Source organism: Sapajus apella, unplaced genomic scaffold (assembly GCF_009761245.1).
Source record: "Sapajus apella isolate SASKATOON/1434 unplaced genomic scaffold, GSC_monkey_1.0 scaffold32, whole genome shotgun sequence".
NCBI lineage: Eukaryota > Metazoa > Chordata > Mammalia > Primates > Cebidae > Sapajus > Sapajus apella.
This window is the reverse complement of record NW_022436972.1, coordinates 24,790,791-24,814,247: the sequence shown is the minus strand read 5'-3', so window position 1 is coordinate 24,814,247 and position 23,457 is coordinate 24,790,791. Positions and strand designations below refer to the sequence as shown.

At 37.8% G+C, this 23,457-nt stretch overlaps 1 protein-coding gene and 1 pseudogene across 5 annotated transcripts in view; one reads left to right on the top strand and one right to left on the bottom strand.

Moving 5' to 3' along the window:
- Positions 1-531: 531 nt before the first annotated feature.
- On the top strand, positions 532-2,420 carry LOC116562509 (annotated as a pseudogene).
- Positions 2,421-2,713: 293 nt separating this feature from the next.
- The window catches only part of ELF1 (E74 like ETS transcription factor 1), a 110,051-nt gene continuing 89,307 nt past the window's right edge, over positions 2,714-23,457 (bottom strand). For 2 of the 5 annotated variants that reach the window (XM_032294804.1, XM_032294809.1), the window contains exons 4-9: positions 18,770-18,877; positions 17,280-17,447; positions 11,009-11,092; positions 10,081-10,273; positions 8,049-8,498; positions 2,714-4,693 (exon numbers count right to left, since the gene is read on the bottom strand). In XM_032294804.1, coding sequence (XP_032150695.1) covers positions 4,090-4,693; positions 8,049-8,498; positions 10,081-10,273; positions 11,009-11,092; positions 17,280-17,447; positions 18,770-18,877 — 1,607 coding nt within the window. In that variant the 3' untranslated portion in view covers positions 2,714-4,089. The remainder of the gene's footprint in view (positions 4,694-8,048; positions 8,499-10,080; positions 10,274-11,008; positions 11,093-17,279; positions 17,448-18,769; positions 18,878-23,457) is intronic. The other 3 variants (XM_032294805.1, XM_032294808.1, XM_032294807.1) reach the window with 3 other exon arrangements.

Here is a 23,457-nt window from a genome sequence, read left to right as displayed (position 1 = left end):
GTGTATCCTCGCCCGGGTCTGCAGGACGCCGGCTCGGGGCACCCCTCCCATTCCGGCTCTCAAAGCCTGGCTCCTGGGGGTGCGGCTGGCAAAGCCCACCCGCCTGGGCGGGTCCCTGATGGGAATTTGGAGCAGAACCTCGTCCAGTTCGGAGGTTGAGGGTCCTCCGGGCTTCCGAAGGAAGCCGAACTCAACGCTGAACGCTTTTTGGAGAATGACTGCGTTGAGTGACGATGTGGTCTGTCTAAAACGCTGGGAGAGAACAATATCTGTTACCACTCAGTCCGTCTCTAAAGAGCGAGCGCTCCCACGCCCCCATCTCCGGTCCTACCTGCGTCCAAGGCCGATGTGTTTTAAATATATTTCTGCAGTTTCTGGAGCTCTGGAGACAGGTGCTTCTGGATCCCTCTTCTCTTCCCTTTTGCTCCTCCAAGGGGAATAGAGACATGAACTCAAACCTAACTAACTGGCTGCCACCCAAAGAAAGTGCATGATTTAAAGGAGAGTTTGTTTCCTAGAGTTGTTACAGTTACATCAGCCTCTAGGAAACCCTAGGTCCTGGTGCTGCAGGGACACACCGAAGTCCGGAGGGCAGGTGATTGGAATCTGAGGAACACCCCACAACTGTGAAGCCTCTCATCAGAGCTTCTGGCAGTTTCCTCACCGGAAGGGGACAAGTCCAGTCAGGCAGGCATTGTCATGCCACAGCAGCTCCTGATCGCTCTGCCTACTGAGGCTAGCACCTGGGTGAAGTTGCAACATTCAAAGAAGGCCACAGAGGGGGCGCCCCTGTGGGAGGATGTGACTAAAATGTTTGAAGGAGAGGCTCTGCCATCTCAGGATGCTGATGAGACCCAGGAAGAAAGTTTAGAGGATGAACTGAACCCTGGACTCCCGACAGGACAATCACAGGAATTGTTGACTTTCAAGGACATATCTATTGACTTCACCCAGGAAGAATGGGGGCAGCTGACTCCTGCTCACCAGAATCTGTACCGAGAGGTGATGCTGGAGAACTACAGCAACTTGGTGTCAGTGGCAGGATATCAACTTTCCAAACCTATTGTGATATCCCAGCTAGAGAAAGGAGAAGAGCCCTGGATGACAGAGAAAGGCGGCCCGGGAGATCCCAGTTCAGACTTGAAGAGTAACACAGAAACCACTGAGTCAACTGCAAAGAGTACCATTTCACAGGAACAGTTATATCATGGCATTATGATGGAAAGGTTCATGAGGGATGATATAATTTATTCCACATAGAGAAAAGTCTCCACATATGATGTCTTAGAAAGGCACCAGGAAACTTGTGTGAGAGATGTGAGACAAGCCATCTTGGCCCATAAGAAGAGAGTCCAAGAAATTAACAAATTTGGGGAAGATATCATAGTGAGTTCAAATGTTATTATTGAACACAGGCACCATAAGTGTGATACACCTACAAAGTGGAACAAGTACAAATTAGATTTGATTAATCATCCAACAGGTTACATAAGAACAAAAACCTATGAATGTAATATATGTGAAAAAATCTTCAAACAACCAATTCACCTTACTGAACATATGAGAATTCATACTGGCAAGAAACCTTTCAGGTGTAAGGAATGCGGAAGGGCCTTTAGTCAAAGTGCATCCCTCAGTACACACCAGAGAATCCATACTGGTGAGAAACCCTTTGAATGTGAGGAATGTGGGAAAGCCTTCAGACATCGCTCATCACTTAATCAGCATCATAGAACTCACGCTGGTGAGAAACCCTATGTATGTGATACATGTCAGAAAGCTTTCAGCCAGAACATTAGCTTGATTCAACATTTGAGGACTCATTCTGGAGAGAAACCCTTTACTTGCAATGAATGTGGGAAAACCTTTAGACAGATTAGACACCTTAGTGAACATATAAGGATTCATACTGGGGAGAAGCCCTATGCATGCACTGCGTGTTGTAAAACCTTTAGTCATAGAGCGTATCTAACAAATCACCAGAGAATCCATACTGGGGAGAGACCGTACAAATGTAAAGAATGTGGGAAAGCCTTCAGGCAGAGAATACACCTTAGCAACCACAAAACTGTTCATACAGGAGTGAAAGCATATGAATGCAACCGCTGTGGAAAAGCCGATAGGCATGATTAATCTTTTAAAAAACACCAGAGACATCACACTGGAGAAAAGCCTTATGAATGTAATGAATGTGGAAAAGCCTTCAGCTATAACTCATCACTTAGTCGACACCATGAAATACACAGGAGGAACGCCTTCTGAAATACTGTATGAAAACAGGTGTTTGACATGAGAACAAAAGCCAAGTTTAAGTTGGTGATTTAGGATGCTTTAAAATTTCAGGACTGAAATATGAGGAATTGGTGTAATTATGCCAACTTTTAATTTTGCCCATTGTGTAAATAAACATTACATTGATAGCTACTGAAAAAATAAATAAATAAATAAATAAAAATAAAAACAAAAGTGTGTTTAATATTATTGCTGGGAATATTTTATTGTTTTCTATTTCTAATTTCTGCAACTTGGTAATCCACTGTTTGATGATTAGAAACTGCCATTTGGCCATGCAGAAAGGAAAAGTGAAAGGGTGATATCCTGCAATTCTGACTAGTGGAGTTTATTTATAAAACATTCAGTAATGCTGTAAATACTAGCAATATGCTCTATACACTTATTCTTTCAAGAAACTTTTGCCTGAAAACAGAAACACTGAGAATTTTTACATGATTTATTTAATAATAAACCAATTAAAGATACAAAAATGTTTAGAGGATTCCAAAATTTAAATTTTTTTAAATACAAATTCACTCTGTAATATGAAAACATAACATTAGACCTCTAAACATAATGATTTTTTTCATCTACAAAAATTTCTGTTATACTAGAAAATTTGCAGAAGACAATTTTTCTTGTGACATATAATGTACATTATCTACAGTTGAAAAAGTAATGTAAAAACATTTCATTTCAGAAAGTTGGATATATATGTTATCTTTGTATGCAACCCCCCCCAAGTCCACCCCCAATAAAAAACAATCCAAAATATAAAGCAATTATGCTTTTATAACTGACTACTCAGCCAGATTAGCCCAAGGCTCAAGTTGCTTTCTTGGCCCTTAAGAGTCTTGACTCTCTCAAAATAGCAGTATTCTGTTTAGCACTTAGCAATGTAAGTTTGCTAATGGGCTGCAAATGGCACAGTGGTCTAGAGTTAGCAAACAAACTATTTAGGAAGAATTTATGGCTGATCTTACCCATAACAGATGAATAAATTTTGTTGAGCCACTTATTTTTCTGCAACATTTTAGCTCTTTTTACATTGGAAAATAACCTGATGTTTTAATTGACATAACTTGAAAATATAGGTATTAGAATTTAAAAAAATTAGAACTAGAAGAGAAAGTGGAGATCGTCTAGTCTAGTCCAATACATCTCTTCCTTTTATGAGAAGAACTAAGGCACCAAAAGGTCAAGCTGACATAGCTGGTTGGTGGGAGTGCCATTCATAGGCTGATGCTTTGATACTATCCTCCTTCTACAACAGGTCAGCCATACCAGCGGCACCTCCAATTTTTCATGTCATTTTACATATTCATAGTTCATATAGTGTAGCCAACTAAAGTCAGTCTAAGTGACATCATAATTTTAACAAAGCATAAAATAGGTTTTTTGCATTTGAAAGAGTCAAGACTTAACTTACATGAGTGGAATGAAAATAGTTCCTATATAAATTTCCTGTTGCCTTATATTTAAGTTCTGTATTTACAAAAGAATCAGAAAACCTAATACAATGTAAAATTAGAAAAGAAACTTTAAAAATGCTTATGATATAACTGAAAAAAGATCTCAAAAGAATGTCTTCATAGTGTAAAATGCCTGTTCCTTCACGATTGAATTCTGAAACATTTAGAGAACTAAGAGAAACACTTGAGTTTTCCTCCCTCATCTACTAAAGTCAAAATTAACTCTATTTTTAACAATTACAAAAGTAGAAACCTCAGTAGAATTTATCTTAGAATCAATCAGTTTGCATACAATTGAAATGTTCAATTAAAAACCAATTATTCATAAGCTTTGGTAGATTAACTAAAAAGAGTTGGGTTCCAGCAGTTCATTTTGTTTCATAGCTACCTGAGAAGTAAATCCATTAGAACTGGACACTACCATCACATAAGGCTGTGGCTGCTGCTCAATTTTCTCAATGTCCTCTTTTAAATGATCTTCAGACTCCTTTTTCTCTACTTCCTGTGTAAGAGTTTTTGTTTCTTGAGTTTTGATAACTGAAGTGATTACAGTGCCAGGTGGGTGAGCAACCAGCTGTGAACTGCGAGGAGAAAAGGTCACCACAGGTGCAGTAGCACTGAAGGATGGAGATGAAGCCATACTGACGGTTCCATTGCAAATGGTCTGAACATTGCTAGTAAGGACTTGCTGTACCTGGGCAGGGCCCAAGACAATTGAAGGAGGAGGGCCTGCCTTTTGTGACTGCAGCATGACATTTTCTTTCAGTACTGTCATGGGCTGTGATGATGGAATGGCTTGTAAAATAAACTTCTGAGATCCGGTACCTGCTGATGGATCTGTGCTGGCTATCACTGTTGTCAGTGGCACTGTCTGGAGTGTTACTGTATGCAACTGCTGATTTCTAGGAGACACAACCACTGGAACTTGGGTTGGAGCCTGTATAGTCCTATTGAGATTATGAAATTAAAGTGAGACAATTAGCATATTCTACATCATTTAAAACTTTACACTTGACAAGTCATTTTACAAAATACCAGTTATACATTTCAAAATGCTACTTCTCATATTTTCAACACAGCATGACCAACATCATGCCAGACTCTGTATTAAACATTACATACAGAGATGCCTAACGCAAAACTCTCAGGTCATTAACTATGATACCCTCTGCTGAGTGCTATGGAAGAAAGGTCTGTACATAGTGCCACATTAACACAAATGAGGAGCTAATTTTGTTGGGGAAGGAGGAGGATATTAAAATGTTCGGCAAGGAAGTTTGCATAAGCTTCTTAAAATTAGGAATCTGAAAGCAAATCTGTTAGATTCATTCCTATTTTTTTTTTTTTTTGAGATGGAGTTTTACTTTTGTAAAGTAAAACACTACACTCCCAGGCTGGAGTGTAGTGTTGTGATCTCGGCTAACTGCAACCTCCACTTCCCGGGTTCAAGCCATTCTCCTGCCGGCCTCCCAAGCAGCTGGGATTACAGGCATGTGCCACCATGCCTGGCTGATTTTTGTATTTTTAATTGAGATGGGGTTTTGCCATGTTGGTCAGGCTGGTCTCAAAGTCCTGACCTCAGGTGATCCACCCACTTCGGCCTCCCAAAGTGCTGAGATTATAGGCATGAGACACTGTGCCCAGCCTACTATTTTAATATTTGAGAGATAATGTTATCAACATGCTCATCCACACTAATTACCAAACTTTGTAATTGTTTTCAACCTGTTTTTACACATAAAGGGGGAAAATCTTTAATTAATAAAAACAAAAAACCCACCTCAGTCTTAAACATGTGATAGAATTCTTAGAATTTTAGTAGCTCACATTTCATGTCATATTTTATTTATTTATTTATTTTTTATAAAGACGGGGTTTCACCATGTTGGTCAGGCTGGTCTTGAACTCCCGACCTCAGGTGATCTGTGCGCCTTGGTCTCCAAAGTGCTTGGATTACAGGCGCGAGCCACCATGCCCAGCCTCATGTCATATTTATATGAAACAAGCCATGATTATGATTAACCTGTGCGGGTTCCTGGGCTGGCAGAGAAAATGTGGCTAAGTTTTGGAAAAATAAATAGAAAAAAACATGTTTTAGCAGTTTTCCAGGTTCAAATAATTTGCACAAATTTTGTTTATAAAGCTACAGTTTAATATAAAATGCTTTAATGCAAAATCTAGTTTATGTAGGTTGTTAATCCCACTCATTGAAGAAAGAGAAAGTAAATGATATTATTAGTCAATCTAATTTTAAAAGTTCACAGCTCTGAAGTTTATAGTTATGGTTATTGTTAATATAGTATAAAAATGCCATTGAAAAATCTCAGCATCTGGATGTCAACTGTTTCCTCTGAATTCTGTAAAGTTATTTAATTAAAGATACTTGCTGCTATTTCAAACAGCTAACAGCTAAATTAGTCTCCATAAACCAAGCATTAAATATTACCACTAGATTATTAAAGCTACATTTTGAAAGTTAGTTATGTCTCTCACATGTGAGAAATAAAATTGTAGAGGAGAAAAACAAATTGGCTTGATGGAAAGATGAAACAAAGACCTAGCACAATTCAGAAGAGGTTCAAAAGAAGTGGGAATAAAGATACAGGATGACTAGAGCCTGCCCATTCACGCAGGATATGGAATACCAACTTAGATGACCACCCAAGGCTAATGTAGAGTATTATGCAGATAACTGATATTCAGAGTAATATGATATCTAATACAATATCTACAATTTAGTATCTTTCAAAGCTAGAGGTTTTTTGTTTTTGTTTTATTCTCACAGTCTAAAAACAATATTTTGAATACAGATGCTAAAAAATTCCATGGAATCAGCTGTGGTCATTGTAGGTCTCCTATCAACACAAATGCAAACAACAAACAGCCTAGAAACCAAAGGGAGAAGCCACACACTCCCAACTAGACACTCAGTCATCACATGTAGCCCGTAGGGCCTAGAGAAATATACAACATTAAGGGGAGAATACAGCCAGTAAGAGTTAAATAAGTACCCACTGAGAATCCCAAATCCGAAAATCTGAAATCCAAGATGTTCCAAAATATGAAACTTTTTGAGTGCCAATTTGATGTTCAAAGGAAATGCTCACTGGAGCATTTTGGATCTCAGATTTTTGGATTGGGACGCTGTGCTAGGTAAGTATAATGCAACGATTTAAAATCTGAAAATATTCGAAATCCAAAATATTCCTGGTCCCAGGCATTTTGGATAAGGACTACTCAAGATATACTCCTTTAATAACAGTTAAAGATGTATCATCCAATTAAAAATTTAAAAGTCATCTTTGCACTCCTTGCAAATCAATTGAAGACTTAAGAGAATTATATTTTCCCAAGGTCAAACATTTTAAATTCACTATACAAAGAAGACTGAATCATCTAAGTCTGTCTTGATTCTAGGTAATGTTACCTTACTTCAAGATCAATTGAATGACACCTCCACATTTATATTCTGGAATATAAAAATGTAAAACTGAAGTTTGCTAATAAAAGTAATCAAATAATAATTTTTGTTGGCTTTGAAAGGGCTGCTAGATTTTATAATTCATGTTCTAGAAATTCATGACAGTATAAACAGAAAAATGCTACAAATATCCATATGATTTTCTGCTTTCCTCCCACATCCCCATTCTAAATCAGCTGAGACTAGTCCTAAATTTTTTCAGATGATCAGTCTAAGGAAGATAGGTTCTCTCAGTCAATTTGCTGTTTAGCATCTTTTGCTGAAGCAAATCTAACTAAAAAAAAAAAGAAAACTACAAACTACTTTTCCAACTTCTGCCATTGCCACTCTAAAAGCCTGAAAAAAAGGACCTTAGATTCTTGGCCTCCCCTTCTGTTTGAACTGTAGAATTGTTCCAAGATAGGATCTTCCAAGGAATAACATTTATAGCTTGGAACTCTATGCACTCTGAATGTCCTAGTATGTCAATTTATGTTGAATTTTTGGTGCTTCTGACTTGGCTTGATTAAAGATCTGAAACCATTCCCTGGATTTTCTCACATCTAGATAATTTCTTATATGGATCAATCCAGTTATACAAAGGTATAGTGAACTATACTTAAACTGACAGAATAATGTCAAAATGTAAATATAAGGGACCAGTGGCATAATCAGAGGATTGACGTAATACATACTGCTCCTAAAAAATCTGGGAATCAAGAGCTCTATCTTGAAATCTATATACTTCTGTTTTCATTTCTGAATTTTGATCCACTTAACAAATAATGCCTTTGGTCAGAAACATATTGAAGTGATAAGCATTAGTAGTTTGGTTTTCTCACCTAATACTCTGAACGGAAGAATTTATTGTTTCATCCTGCACGTTACTGGTTCTAGCTGCTTCTCCCTCTGGGACAGCCTGTACTGGCTGTACTACATGAACAGTCCGGAAGAGCTGGGTAGGATATGGAGGCTGTGTGGGCTGCACTGTCCTCAAAACTTCTGATGGCTGTGCAACTTCCACAGGATCTTTGGGTTTTGCAGCTTTAGAATTCCCTGGTTTTAGAACTGTAGTGGCTCCTCCTTTTACCCCTGGACTTGAAGATACTCTCGACCGGCTGGCTTGACTCCTACTTGAAGTGGTTGTTGAGGGTAGTGATGGATCTGAAGACTCTATGCTGGAATTTGGATCCTCATCATTTATATATATAAGATCTTTTGGCATTTCTTTAAACTGATACACCAAGCGCTGACCTTCCACTTTTGCCAGAATACCCCTTTGGTAATAGTACCTATTCAAAGCAGACAATTTCATCAATATTTTATTCAATCAAACATCAATTAAAATAATATTCAACAAAATCAAATTTCCCTAATCATAAACAAAACTTTAAAGTTGGAATCAAACTAATGAGAAAAGAATTTCTAAATAAAGGGCAGTTATTTCATATAAGATACACATACATTTATGAACAGAGATAAGTCCTTATTACCAACTAAATCTAAAACTAATGCTGATTGGGGGACTGCTGATAGAGTATGTGGAAACTTCTGGTCTTTCACTTTTCTTCCTCTATCTTTCTGCTAACTTATTTACTTATTTATTTAGAGACACAGTCTTGCTCTGCTGCCCAGGCTGGAGTGCAGAGGTATGATCATCGCTCACTGCAGCCTTGAATTCCTAGTCTTAAGTGATCTTTCCACCTCAGCCTCCTGAGTAGCTGGGACCACAGGCGCGTGCTACCACATGTGGCTAATTTTTGCATTTTTTTGTAGAGACTGGATTTTGGCATGTTGCCCAGGCTGGTCTGGAACTTCTAGGCTCAAACAATCCTCCCTTCTCGGCCTCCCAAAATGCTGGGATTATAGAAGGCAAGCCACCACAGTCGGCCCCTTTCTGCTTACTTGCCAGGATAATAAAAACTATGAAAAACCTCAAGAAATGATTTCTCCTCCACAGCTTCCTAGAAATGTTCCTACTAGGCAAATCATATCAGTTTAAATTTGATTCAGTAAATTTAATTGACTTGAGTGTAAAATTTAATGATGTGCAATAGAAGTGGCCCAACTTTTGTCATCCAGTTTAATAAAATCAGTAACCTAAAAAAGTATGTTAAAAAAACAAAAACTGTAAAGAGTTCTAGTTTAAGACTGCCAAATTTTACATCTATATCTATATCTATTTTTATATATATACACACACCCTAAAAGTCACTCAGATCATTCTTATTATTAATAAGTCTTTCTGAAATACATGCATATCTTGAACAATAAATGACAGTCACCAAAAAACAAAGTAAAAGTGAGCTTAACAATAAAATGGTACTCTTGCTCAAAATTTTCATGATGTCTAGTAGTAGTCTTGACGCGCTAATTTATTCTACCATAATAACTAACATATCATACCTGAAGTTCATGTTTGAAAATGCAACCTCTTTTTTTTTTTTTTTTTTTTTTTTGAGACAGGGTCTCACTCTGGTTGCCCAAGCTAGGAGTTCAGTGGCAAAATATCAATCATTGCAGCCTCAAACCTCCCGGGCTCAGGTGATTCTCCCACCTCAGCAAGCTGAGTAGCTGGGACCACAGGTGCACACCACCATGCCTGGCTAATTTTTTGTATTTTTAGTAGAGACAGGGTTTTGCCACGTTGCCCAGGCTGGTCTTAAGCTCCTGGACTCAAGCAATCCACCAGCCTCAGCCTCCCAAAGTGCTGGCATTACAGGTGTCAGCCACCGTGCCTGGCTGAAAACGTACCCTCTTATTACGTACTTGCATTAACACCTATTGGTACTTGCAGACTTGAAGCTTGATATATTTTTCTAGTATTTAGGAAATGATATTGTTAACACAATAAAATACCAAAACTTCAAATACCTGAGTGCTCTTCCCATGGTCTCATAATTCATATCAGGTTTGTTTTTGTGCTTCCCCCACAACCTGGACACTGCTTTAGAATCCACCAATTTAAAAATGCCTTTCTCACGCTGGGTCCACTTGATGTATTTAGGACAAGTAGCCTTGTCCTGGAGCAGCGCCAGTAAAAACTCCCAAAGATAAATTGTGTTTCCTGAAACAAAAACAATTTCTTTCTAAATGACCAAACTTTCATTTAAAAGAACACAATAAAAGACAACTAAAAGTCTTAGAAGTACCATTCATATTTACACAAAAATATTACATATTTCAGTTAGTATTGGTGTCATAATTTAGTTAGCATGGGTGATACAATGGTCATAATTTTTAACATCTAAAAAAAGATCTTTTTATTAGTCCCATATAAAATGTGTGAACAAAGCAATCTTGTCATAAGATTTGTGATGATTTAGGAGAAAGTACTCTGAGATAATTTTTTTCTGTCTCTCTGCGAACCATCATATAGAAGAAACACAAGAGTTTGTATGAAACCTTTCAACAGTTGCTCTCTTTATACTACAGCCAGCAGGTCAGCCATAAGTTTTCTTCAAATTTGGGCAACAGTTACAAAAATGCTAAAATTTCAAGACAATATATTAAAGGGTCTGTGAACTGAAAATCAAACCTGGTTAAACTCTTCCAAGAGTCTCATTATTAAATGAATAGATCATGTTGACAAGTAAGTAAAAATCACTCAAATGAGCTTCTTGGTCTATTTTATTATCAGTTTCTTTACAGAATTTGGCAAATGTATCTAATAAGCACGTGGCAGCAATAAGATCCATTTCAGTATATCAAGAAAGCATGTGGTTTCTAGTTATAATAGGCAGACACTATAAAGCAATCTGTTATTTGACCTAAATTACACAGAAATTACAATAGCACTTACCCTTTCCATCTTTGTTTTTCTTCTTTACAGATATATTTGGCGTAGTGGCTGGGGAATCTGGTCGTGGTGGTTTAGTTTTTCTCCCTGAAATAAAAACAACTCTGCATAAATATGTGCCTTCAAAAGTGAGAGAAAATGGACAATTTAGCTATTTTGTCATTTATCCTAAATTTCAAGTGCCGAATGTTTTATACATGGGTCACATATACTGGTTTCTTAAAATGCTGTTTACTAAAAGGAAAACAACTTTAATAAAACTTGGACATTAATGCAGGTTAAACCATAAGCACATTTATCTAAGAAATGATACCTCTGACACCTCAGTTTATATCTGTAAAGATGAAGTTAATTTAAAATATATAACAGCTTGACTTTGAAGTACCCACACTGATAGTGCTTTCTTAAACTTCTGAAGAATGCTCTTGACATTGGTAGAACTTGGGCTCCAAAAATAAGCCATACAGCTTTGTAGACCTATTGATTACACAAGCTTTTTAAAGTAGGAGAAGTGGATTTTCAGCTTTTTTCTCTATTAAATAATTTCTGTATACAGTTAGTTCTCAAGTATAAGAAACTTCCCAAACTTTAGAAAATATGTGAGGTAAAATTGCTGTCCTCGTATTTCTAAAAACATCTCATTTCTCTGTATCTTTCAATTCACAACAAACTTCATAGTTACCTTACCCACCATCAATTTCTAAATAACTCCATCCCAATAGTGGGGTCGATATACTATTCTAAAGTCCGGTTTGTGATCTTCTTTTGCCATGTATCTAGAACCATGGCCTGGTAGCACTGCTGCCTTATGTTTAGGTTTAGATCATGATCATGCTGTCTGAATATACTACCATTCTATATGTGAGAAACAATCAATAGTTACTACCTCCTACCCCAACATTCTGGAGACTGCCACTCTGGTTTAGATTATAGTGGTGAATTCTAAGTAAACATAATATAGGACAATAACTTAGAAAAGCAGAATTTTACAGCTGAAAAAAATCACAAGATTAACAATCTATCCCCAGAAACTGAATAGGAAAATGTTTCTGAAATCATTTGGGTGAATGAGAGGAAGGGAGAAAATGTCAAAAAGCCCCCTCTTCAGTCTCTAAGACTCCAAACGTACGCTAGTCAGCCAGGTGTCTTGACTTTCATCACTGCAGACATCTGCAAAGAACCCTTCATGAGACAGATTCTTCTGTTTGTGTTCATGACAGTGAGTATTAGAAGCCAAGGCTTCAGTAATCTCCATCTTATTTTATGCTATTAATATATACCAGCTTTTAAAAAAAAATAGATATCATCTTTATTTCCACTACTTTCCTCCACTAGCTTTAGTCACAACAGACACTACCATTAAAAGCTCCCACCCAGTATCCATCTTCTCCAACACATTCCTAATCATTCAAGGTGGCAATGTACAAAGCTTCAGGCGAATTATATATTGGTTAGATGTAGAATTTTTGGTTCACAGTGATTTCTTCTCAGCCCTTTGAAGATGTCTGATTCTTTCAGCTTCTGAGAGAAGAAGCTCTAAATTGCCAATCTAAAAATCAATCCTCTTGAAGTAATGTAGTTTCTCCTGGTTTGTTTCTTCTGTTTTTGGAGTGGGGGAGAGCTTGAAGAGAGGTCTTTGGTGTTCTAATTTTTACCCACAATGCATTTAGGCCTAGATTTACTGTAGCTGAACTACTCAGGATTCACAATGCTGAGGATTAATGTGATTCTGAAACATTCTTAGTGACTATCTCTTACATACTGCCTCTTCCGCAAGTTTTATATTCTCTGTTTCTGGAACTCTGATGTAGAACATTTCATTTAATTCTACATGTCTGTAACGCTTTCATATTTTTAAATCCACACCAAATCTCTATTGGAGTTTACTAATTCTTTCTTAATCAGTGACTAGTCTGGTGTTTTGTTTTGTTTTGTTTTTTGTTCTTTTTTCTTTTGGAGACAGAGTCTCACTCTGTCACACAGGTTGGAGTGCAGTGGCACAATTTTGGCTCACTGCAACCTCTTCCTCCCAGGTTCAAGCAATTCTCCTGCCTCAGCCTCCTCAGTAGCTGGGATTACAAGCATGCGTCACCACGCCTTCCTAATTTTTGTATTTTTAGTAGAGACGGGACTTCACCATGTTGGTCAGGCTTATCTCAAACTCCTGACCTCGTGATCTGCCTGCCTCAGCCTCCCGAAGTGCCGGGATTACAGGCATGAACAACTACACATGGCCCAATTTCATTTCTTATTTCTATAAACTCCAACTGGTTCTTTATCATATCAATAGTTTTTCAACAATAAGTAGGATATTAGTCTTTTTTTTTTTAAAGCAGTTTTACTGAGGTAAATCTGACACATTAAATAAACTATGTATGTTTAAAGGGTACAAATTGACAAGTTTCGACTATGTGTACTAAAAACCACCACTACTTTCAAAATGATGAATATATTCACCACCCCAAAAGTACTTTGTGCCCTTCTGTAATCCTTACATCTCACCCTTCCTCACCCTGTCCAATCCACAGGCAACCACACATCTGTTTCCTGTCATTATAGATTAGTTTGCGGTTTCTATAGCTTTATATTAATATAAAATTGACCCTCAAACAAAACGCAGCTTTGAACTGCACAGGCCCACTTATATAGGGATCTTTTTTCAATAAAAGTTATATCAAGTGTACCTGTGTCTCCTGCCTCCCCTTCTACTTCCTCCATTTCTTTTGCCTCTGCTATTCCTGAGACAGCAAGACCAACCCCTTTTCTTCCTCCTCCCACCTCAGCCTTGCCAACATAAACACAACAAGCATGAAGACCTCTGGCTGGGCATGGTGGCTCACGCCTGTAATCCCAGCATTTTGGAAGACCAAAGCAGGAGGAATGCTTGAGCCTAGAAGTTTAAGACCAGGCTAGGTAACATAGCAAGACCCACCTCTACAAAAATAAAAATTAAAAATTAGCTGGGTGTGGTGGGGGCTCGTCCATAGTCCCAGCTACTCAGGAGGCTGAGGTAGGAGGATCGCTTAAGCCCAGGAGTTCCAGGTTGCACTGAGCTATGATCTTGCCATTGCATTCCAGCCTGGGTGACAGAACAAGACCCAGGCTCTTAAAAAAAAAAAAAAAAAGACCTTTATTGATCCACATCTGCTTAATAAATAGTAAATATATTTTCTTTATGATTTTCTTAACATTTTCTTTTCTCTAACTTAATTGTAAAAATACAATATTTAATATATATAACGTACAAAATAAATGTTAACTGTTTATGTTATCAGTAAGTCTTCCAGTTTCCAGTCAACAGGTCGTTATTAGTAGTTAAGTTTTTTGGGGAGTCAAAAGTTTTACATGGATTTTTGGCTATAGGAGGTTGGCAGCCCTAATCCCCACATTGTTTGAGGGTCAACTATAGAAGCATATTTTTTCTTCTTTTTCTTCCCTTAGCCCAATTATTTTGAGAGTTTTTTCTTGTATATAACAATCATATATTGTTTTATTGCTGAGTGGTATTTTTATTGTGTTGCTAAAAGTGCCACTGCACTCCTGCCTTGGTGACGACAGAGCAAGACTCAATCTCAAAAAAAAAAAAAAGGTACACAAATGCTCTTCGCAGCATTATTTGCAGTTGCCCTAAGTTGGAAACAACCCAAATGCTCATTAACTGCTGATTGGGTAAACAAATACTACATATTTAAGAAGAATTTGTACATAAATGGCCAGGCAGGGTGCCTCATACCTGTAATCCCAGAACTTTGGGAGGCTGAGGCAGTGGATCACTTGAGGTCAGGAGTTTGAGAGCAGCCTGGCCAACATGTTGAAACCCCATCTCTACTAAAAATAAGAAAATTAGCCAGATGTGGTGCATGCCTGTAATCCCAGCTACTTGGAAGGCAGAGGCAGGAGAATCACTTGAACCCAAGAGGTGGAGGATGCAGGGAGCCGAGATCAGTCATTTATGTACAAATTTTTCTATGAACACGGTTAATCCTGGGTCTGTCTTAACCTGGGTTTACAACTAGATTTTAAACTACCACTGACATTAGGAGTTGCCAGCCAAGTAATTAACACAGACGTAGCCCCAGGATTGTAATAACTATGGGGCACCAGACAGAAGCTGTTATATAATTGCTCAGGTGGGTTATACATTCAACCTAGGCCTTTATCTGATTTCCTCAGATAAAGCCATGTTGAAGGTGAACTCACATTCTGGTATCACAGAATACATGAGGAAGACACTTTCTGAGTGAGAAGCAACAGACACTGGAAACCCTAGTATTCTCTAAGAATCAAATATAACAGAATTATGAAATATAAACTTTACATGAGTATTAGAGTTTTTAAAGCAGAAGAACAAAAAACATGGTCAAAGAATAAGGCTATTAAAAAAGACTAGGTGGGAACTTCCTCTTCTAGTCAAGATAGAATAACAGAACATAGATTTATCCTCCCACCTGAAACAACTGAAAACACAGAAAAATTATGAAACAATGGTACTGAAGAAATTGGACATCGGTCAACAAAAGTCAGTCACCCCCGAGAGACAGGAAATAAATGAGGCAAGTCCTATGGTTGCCCCACCTTAATACATGGAGAAAATAAAATTTGGAAAGCAGTTTCTGAAAAATATTTAATGTATACTTAACATGTGATCCAGCCATTCCAATACTAAGTATTTACTCAAAAGAAATTAAACCAGAATTTCTCCACTCAGAGCCCTGGCTGAATGGGATCCAAGCTTCCTTGACATTCGTTTGTGCCAATGGGTGGACTTTTTCCCCTAAGAGGGTATATCCCTTCAAGGGTCCCAGTTACATGCTGAGGTCTCTGTCCAATACTCCATTTTGCATAGCCCGAGACCTAAGCTTCTGCCTCAACACTGGCAATAAAACCAAGCCCCTTGGCATATCTTTCTCAGCCCTTCTAAGCTGCCGCAGTCTCAGCTCATGTTTACTATTTTTATTTTCCTCCTCATTTTCGGCTCTTGGAATTTCCCTTACTTTCACATGAACTTAGGTTTCTGGGTGGGTGGTGATGCTACTAACCAAGACATTATACTCAAAATACTAAACAAGCATGAATAGAATCAGAAGGCAATAAAACGGAAAAGGTGTCAGACTCTAGAATGCAAGTGTGGTCCTAACTGGCAAAAAGTTAAAAATTCCCATTCAACACATCCTAACATATTCCTCTTCAATTACTTACCAGCTGATTTCCAACTTACTGTATGTTTCCAGCTGGAGTCTTATACTGGAATCACCAGTACAGGCTAAACTATATCCCCTGGGAGGAAGTTAACTAGCCCTTACCCTCAAGCTCTTTATGAGCTTGGATAAAAGGATTTGGATAACAATTTGAGGCTTTAAAAAGTTGGAAAATCCCTTTTCTGTAAGATAGACCAAATATTTAAAAAGTATAAAATAATTTTAAAAAAATTTTTTTGAGAGAGAGTTTCACTCTTGTTGCCCAGGCTGGAGTCCAATGGTGTGGTCCCAGCTCACTGCAACCTCAGCCTCCTGGGTTCAAGTGATTCTCTTGCCTTAGCTTCCCAAGTAGCTGGAATTACAGGCATGTGCCACCATGCCCAGCTATTTTTTGCATTTTTAGTAGAGATGGGGTTTCACCATGTTGGCCAGGCTGGTCTCAAACTCCTGACCTCAAGTAATCCACTCACCTTTGCCTCCCAAAGTGCTGGGATTACAGGTGTGAGTCACCAGGTCTGGCCCAATACTTTTTTCAAAGAAATGACTCTACTATGAAGAAACACCTCTTTTTCTTGTTTATTTATTCATTTATTTATATTTATTTCTTAGAGTCTCACCCTGTTGCCCAGGCTGGAATGCAGTGGCATGATCTTAGTTGGCTGAAGCCTGAAATTCCTGAGATCAAGGGATATCCTCCCACCTTGGCCTCTCAAATATCTAGGACTACAGGTACCCACTGTGCCCAGCTAATTTTTTTTGTTTTTGTCTTTTTTTGTGTGTGTGCCCAGCTAATTTTTTACATTTTTTGTAGAAATGAGGTCTTGCTTTGCTACCCAAGCAGGTCTCAAACTCCTGGCCTCAAGCAGTCTTCCCACCTTGGCCTCCTAAAGTGCTGGGATTACAGGCATGAATCTCTATGTGTGGCCAAGAAATACCCTGTAATTTTCATTTTGTGCCTTCAGTGTTTTTCTTATGTAAGTTTTAACTGCAGCAGAAAAGAACTACATAGAATAAAAATGGTACATAGGCTTCACATCAAGACTTGACTGTGTGCCCTAAATGAAGTAACCACCTACCTTTCTTTCTCTTAGGCTGTTCTGGTGATGAGGCTCCTGGTGAGTCTGCATATTTTTCTTGTGCCTGTTGTGTTTCCATCACTTCAGGAATCCCATCTAATGTGACGGATACGTGGGTGACTGGGGCAACAACCATGTCATCTTCAGGTGAACTAAATATATTATTATCTAATGAAAAAAATCAACTAATTATAATCCATTGTGTATTAGGAGTAAAAAATGACTGATAAAATTTCTTGTTTCTATTACGACTCAAGATTAAAGTAGAAATAAAATCTTGAAATCTATTGCTGCTTTTTACTTTCTCTTCCCTAAATCAAGTACCCTAAACCAGCCCAGGCATGGCTGAGCTATTTCAACGTCTTTCTTACTTGACTTCCTATTACCAGCCTATCTTATCTCTCCTCTTCATTATTCATATAGCTGTGAGAGTTATTTGTGAAACCTAAGTCTGACCTGACCATACTCCTCTACACAAAAACTTTACACCCTGAAAATTAGGCCAAAAAAAAAAAATTGACATATCTTTCCATAGTTCACAGGGGAAAAAAAAAACCCATAAGCACAACTGATCTCTGTAGCATGCCTTACAAAGTTTCTGTAACTTAGCTCCAAACCTACCTTTCCAATCTCATTTCCTACCCACCTTAAAGCTTACACTTCAACCACACCAAAACATTTTGATCTCAAATATTTCATTCCTTTTTTTAAAAAAACATATTTGTGTCTTATATCTTTGGCTCAGTTCCTTCCAGCTTGAATGCCCTTTCATGTCTCTTCTACCTAGTAAAAGCTTATTTGTCATTTACAGCCCAAGTCAGAATACTCCTTCAATGAAGCCAGTCTCTGAGATTCTCAGCTATAATACCCACTGCTTCTAGGGCAATTTGCTTTCTCTCTTGCAGCCTTTAGTTTTGGCTTTGTAGTTATTTACATAAGTACCTGTCTTCAAAATTAAACTGTAAGCTTGAGGAAAGAAACAATATCTGCTCATTTGTATCTCATGTTACTGCCTAATTATTGCTGCTGTGAATATAGCAAATATTCAATATTTTGGACAGATTTAGTAATAATTTATGAATCTGCTTGCTTTCTTGTCAGAAAAGTCCAAAGGACAACATGAATTTTAAAGCAGATCAATAATGTGGCAGTGAATTTTATGCCATGATGTGTTAGTAAAATTTTATTTGGGCCCTTGATACTCTAATACTTTCATCAATATGTTAAGAGAAGAAATTTTGCATGATCTACTATTTGATAACTAATAAGCTACTTTTTTGTTGTTCCTAAAGGCTTCATTCTCAAATTGTCACCTTTTAACTGTACATTTTTGCAAAGGTACCTCAATTCCTAATATACCCTAAAAATGTGCTTGTAACAAAAAATATATATAACATCATTTCTAATCTCTTGATTTTACTATCTAATAGAGAAAGATGGCAAGAGTAACTTTACACAGTACATAAACATGAACAATCATAACCACTCACTTATTCGTTTTTCATCCAGCATAGGGCCAGGAGAATCCATATTGAGGAGTGCCTCAGCAGCCTCAATAGTTTCAATTGTTTCATCCCCATCATGACAAGAAGCTTCAACTGCAACACATTTAAAGAGAAAATTAAATTAGCCACAAGACATCTGTTACTCTGAAATTCATACACTGCTCATCTGTAGAACCAGAATATATTATTTAATATTTTAGCTTATATACCTATGAACTATAAACATATAAAATTATACTAAACCTGGCCAGGTGCAGTAGCTCATGCCTGTAATCCCACATTTTGGGAGGTAGAGACAAATGGATTGCTTGAGGACAGAGTTTGAGACCAGCCTGGTCAACAAAGCAAAACTGCATCTCTACTAAAAATACAAAAAAAATTAGCTGGGCATAGTGGCACACACCTATAGTCCCAGCTACAGGCTGAAACAGGAGAACTGCTTGGACCTGGAAGGTGGAGGTTGCAATAAGCCGAGATCATGCCACTGCACTCCGGCTTGGGTGACAGCAAGACTCCGTCTCAAAAAAAAAAAAAAAAAAAAACAAATTACACTAAAAAAAGAAATCAATATTTCCTTAATATTACATAGCCTGTCTTAAAAAAATCATAAATGGGGTGCTACAAGGACAAACAAGACAGTTTTTTGTTTAAATCAAATTAAGTCTGCATATTGCAATTGACTGACAACATTTCTTAATTTTCTTTTCATTTCTGAGTTACCATTCATCTCCCCAGTTTTATTTACTTTGCAATTTATTTGTTGAAGAAATCAGGCTGTGTATTCATGTAGGGCTTCCCATAGTTTGGATTTTGCCAACTGTATTCCTTTTGTGTAGGTTAACATGTTTTTCTATATTCCCTCTAATTGAGTAGTCCTATCTAGAAGCTTGATGAAATTCAAGTTTAATTTTTTTTTTTTTGGCAAGACAAAAACAATTATGTATTCTGATGACAGCTCAAAATACAATCTAATATAAGACTCAAATTTCATAAAATCACTAAACCTTTTTGGTTTGGCTTTTTTTTGTTGTTGAGATGGAGTTTCACTCGTTGCCCAGGCTGTAGTACAATAGCGCAATCTCGGCTCACTGCAACCTCCGCCTCCTGGTTTCAAGCAATTCTCCTGTCTCAGCCTCCCGAGTACCTGGGACTACAGGCACGCGCCACCATGCCCAGCTAATTTTTGGTATTTTTAGTAGAGACGGGGTTTCACCATGTTGACCAGGATGGTCTTGATCTCTTGACCTTGTGATCGACCCGCCTTGGTCTCCCAAAGTGCTGGGATTATAGGCGTGAGCCACGGCACCCAGCCTGGTTTTGCTTTGAGACAAGGTCTTACCCTGTCTCCCAGGCTAGAGTGCAGTGACTCAATTTTAGCTCACTGCAACCATAAACTCCTAGGCTCAAGCAATCCTGCCAACTCAGCCTCCCGAGTAGCTAGGACTACAGGCTCAGGCCACCAGGCCCAGCTAATTTTTAAAATTTTTTGTAGAGACAGGTTCCTGCTAAGTTGCTCATGCTGGTCTTGAATTCCTGGTCTCAAGTGATCCTCCTGCCTCGGCCTCCCAAAGTTCTGAGATTACAGGTGTGAGCTACTGCATCTGGACAAATATGTTTATTACGAAAATTCTAAACAAAATAAAAATTGTGGAGTATAGGATAATGAATCCCCATGGGCCCATTCTCAGCTTCAATTATTATCACCAAATGGCCAATCTTCTTTCATCCACATCCCACTCACTGCCCCCAAATCCTTACCCTCTCTACAGGATTATTTAAGGAATCTAAGATAGCATAATTTTATCTCTAAATACTTTAGCATGTGTATCTAAAAGATGTCTAACACAATGCTACTATCATATCTTAAAAATACTAACAATAATTATTTAATATCATCTATTATAGGCTGAATGGTGTCCCCCAAAATTCTCTGTTGACATGCTAACCCCCCAGTATCTCAGAATGTCTTTAAAGAGATAACTGAGTTAAAATGAGATTATTAGTGTAGGCCCCAATCTAATATAGTTAGTGTCCCTCTAAGATGAAATATGAACGCAGGCAGGTACAAAGAGAAGACCATGTGAAGACACTAAAAGACAGTCACCTATAAGTCCAGAAAGAGGCCTCGGAAGGAACTAACCCCAGCAATACCTTGATCTCAGACTTCTAGCTTCCAGAACTGTGAGAAAATAATTTCTTATTTAAGCCACCCAGTCTTTATGGCAGCCCTAGCAAACTAACGTGTCATCAGAAGTGCCATCTAACACTCGTGAGAACAAAACTGTCCTATCCTTAGCTCTTTGTTCCCCTAGAGCTTCTCAAGGGCTCCCCATCATCCCCACTTTGGAATAAGAAAGAGGTTCTTCCATTTTTCATGACATTGCTCAGAAAAGGATGGAAGAGTTAAACAAAGCTTTGGTAAGTTGGGAAGTAAGGGAAGAGGAAGAAAAAATGCAAAGAGAGATCTGGTTTTCACAATCTGGCTTGCTTTCTAGACCCATTCTGCAAGTTATATTTTCTAGGGAAGAGCCTTTCTGTATCTGTCAAATGCTGTCTTCGGTCCAAATGCAAGACAGTGAAGCACTGAAGGGAAGAAACAATTCTTTCTCGTAAAGATCCAATACCTGCTTTCCTAGGTTTAATTCCCTCTCTGAGGACCAATGCCTTCTCTGATGACTAGAACCAGGACGAAACACTCTTTCCAAAGAGACACTGGTCCCTAACTTATAAAGACTGTAGCCTTACCCTAAGGCTTTAAAAGTTACATCAGAATATACTGCAAAACTCCCACTGACTACAGGCCAGATACATGCATAGTGGTGTTCATTCTGTTACATAAAACAGATCAGTCAGCAATGAATAGAAACTTCTAATCTGAATAGAAACTTCTAATCTGATTAGTCTAATTCCCTTACTGGTAAGGGAGAAGTAACTCTAGATTCAACAAAAAGCTTTTATTGGTTTGTTCTGAACAAAAAATATGAATATATGCAATAAATGCTTTGTAAAAAAAAGAGAGAATGATATGGCTTGGATTTGTGTCCCTGCCCAAATCTCATGTTGAATTGTAATCCCCAAGGTTGGAGGAGGGGCCTGGTGGGAGGTGACTGGATCATGGGGGCAGATTTTCCCCTGGCTGTGTCAGTGAATGAGTTCTCATAAGATCTGGTTGTTTGAAAGTATGTAGCACCCCCGCCACCCTGCTTTCTTTTCCTCCTGCTCCAGCCATGTAGGATGTGTCTGCTTCTGCTTCGCCTTCCACCATGATTCTAAGTTTCCTGAGGCCTCCCAATCCATGCTTCTTGTACAGTCTGCAGAACCACGAACCAATTAAACCTCTTTTTTTTTTATAACTATTACCCAGTCTTAGGTAGTTCTTTATGGAAATGTGAGAAGTGACTAAAACAGAGGACAACACAAAAATGAAGTATTGACAACCAATGTTATCCGTGGGGGCTTGGTCACTTGGTATGTGGCCTTAGGAAGTCATCTAACCTCTCTTAACTTCAGTTTTCCCTTTCTATTATGAGCATCAAATAAATAAGATAATGTATGTATTTTTAAAAACCTATTAGTGGGAAGGAGACAATACCATTTTTGTGCTATTCTTGACAAGAATGTATTAGCTCATCCCAGTCATGAGAAAATATCACACAGCTAAAATTGAGGGACATTCTACAAAATACCTAACCAGTACTCTTCAAGAGTCAGTTATCAGAGACAAGAAAAAACAAACTATTATAGACTAGAAGAGACTAAGGAGAAATAACTACCAAATGTGAGATTCTACTAGATGCTGGAACAGAAAAAGAACTTACTGGTGAAACACAAGTAAGGTCTAGGTTTTGTTAATAATATTGTGACGAATGTTAATTTCTGGTTCTAGATAATATATACAATGGTTACATAAGAAGTTAACATTAGGGGATGCAGAAAGAGGAAAAGGAGGAAATTCTCTGTACTACTTGTAACTTAACTGCAATTTTATTCAGCTTCATATCGACTTTGTGTTCCTCTTCCCAGGTATAGCTAACTTCTATCATGATTTCCTAAAACAATGTTCCTGGTCCAGCTTTTCCCAATGATGGAAAACAGAAACTCACCATTTATCCACTTTCCAGTCTCTATATTTATGTGTCCCTCGCCATCTAAAAGAGTCTATATACCTCTCACAAATATAACCACATCCAGAACTTTTTGGTGCTGTGACAAAAATGTCAGCCCAACTTCTATTCCTTTGGTCCTACGTCTATGCCATAAAGTTATCTTTTTGTGTATTATCTTTTGTTATCTTTTCAATATGATACGTGAAAACTGTATTAATTTTTTTCATACTGCATTTATTTGCTTACTAAAGAAAGCAACTCTTTTGGTCATACTTACTGGACAGTTATTTTTGTTCACTTAATAAGCAGACTGTTCACATTCTTTGCTCATTTAAGGTTATTACTAATTGGTAAGAGCTCTATACACATTAAGGATATTAACACTTTATCTACCATATAAGATGTAAATAGTTTTATTTGTCATGTGCCTGTTTATTTCAGTTATATTGGTTTTCAACATAAATTGATCAAGTTTTCAATATTTGTTATCCAAGTCAATCCATCCTTTTCCCTTTACATTTTTCTCTTAATTTTTATCCTTAGAAAATCCTTTGTTACTTTAAAATC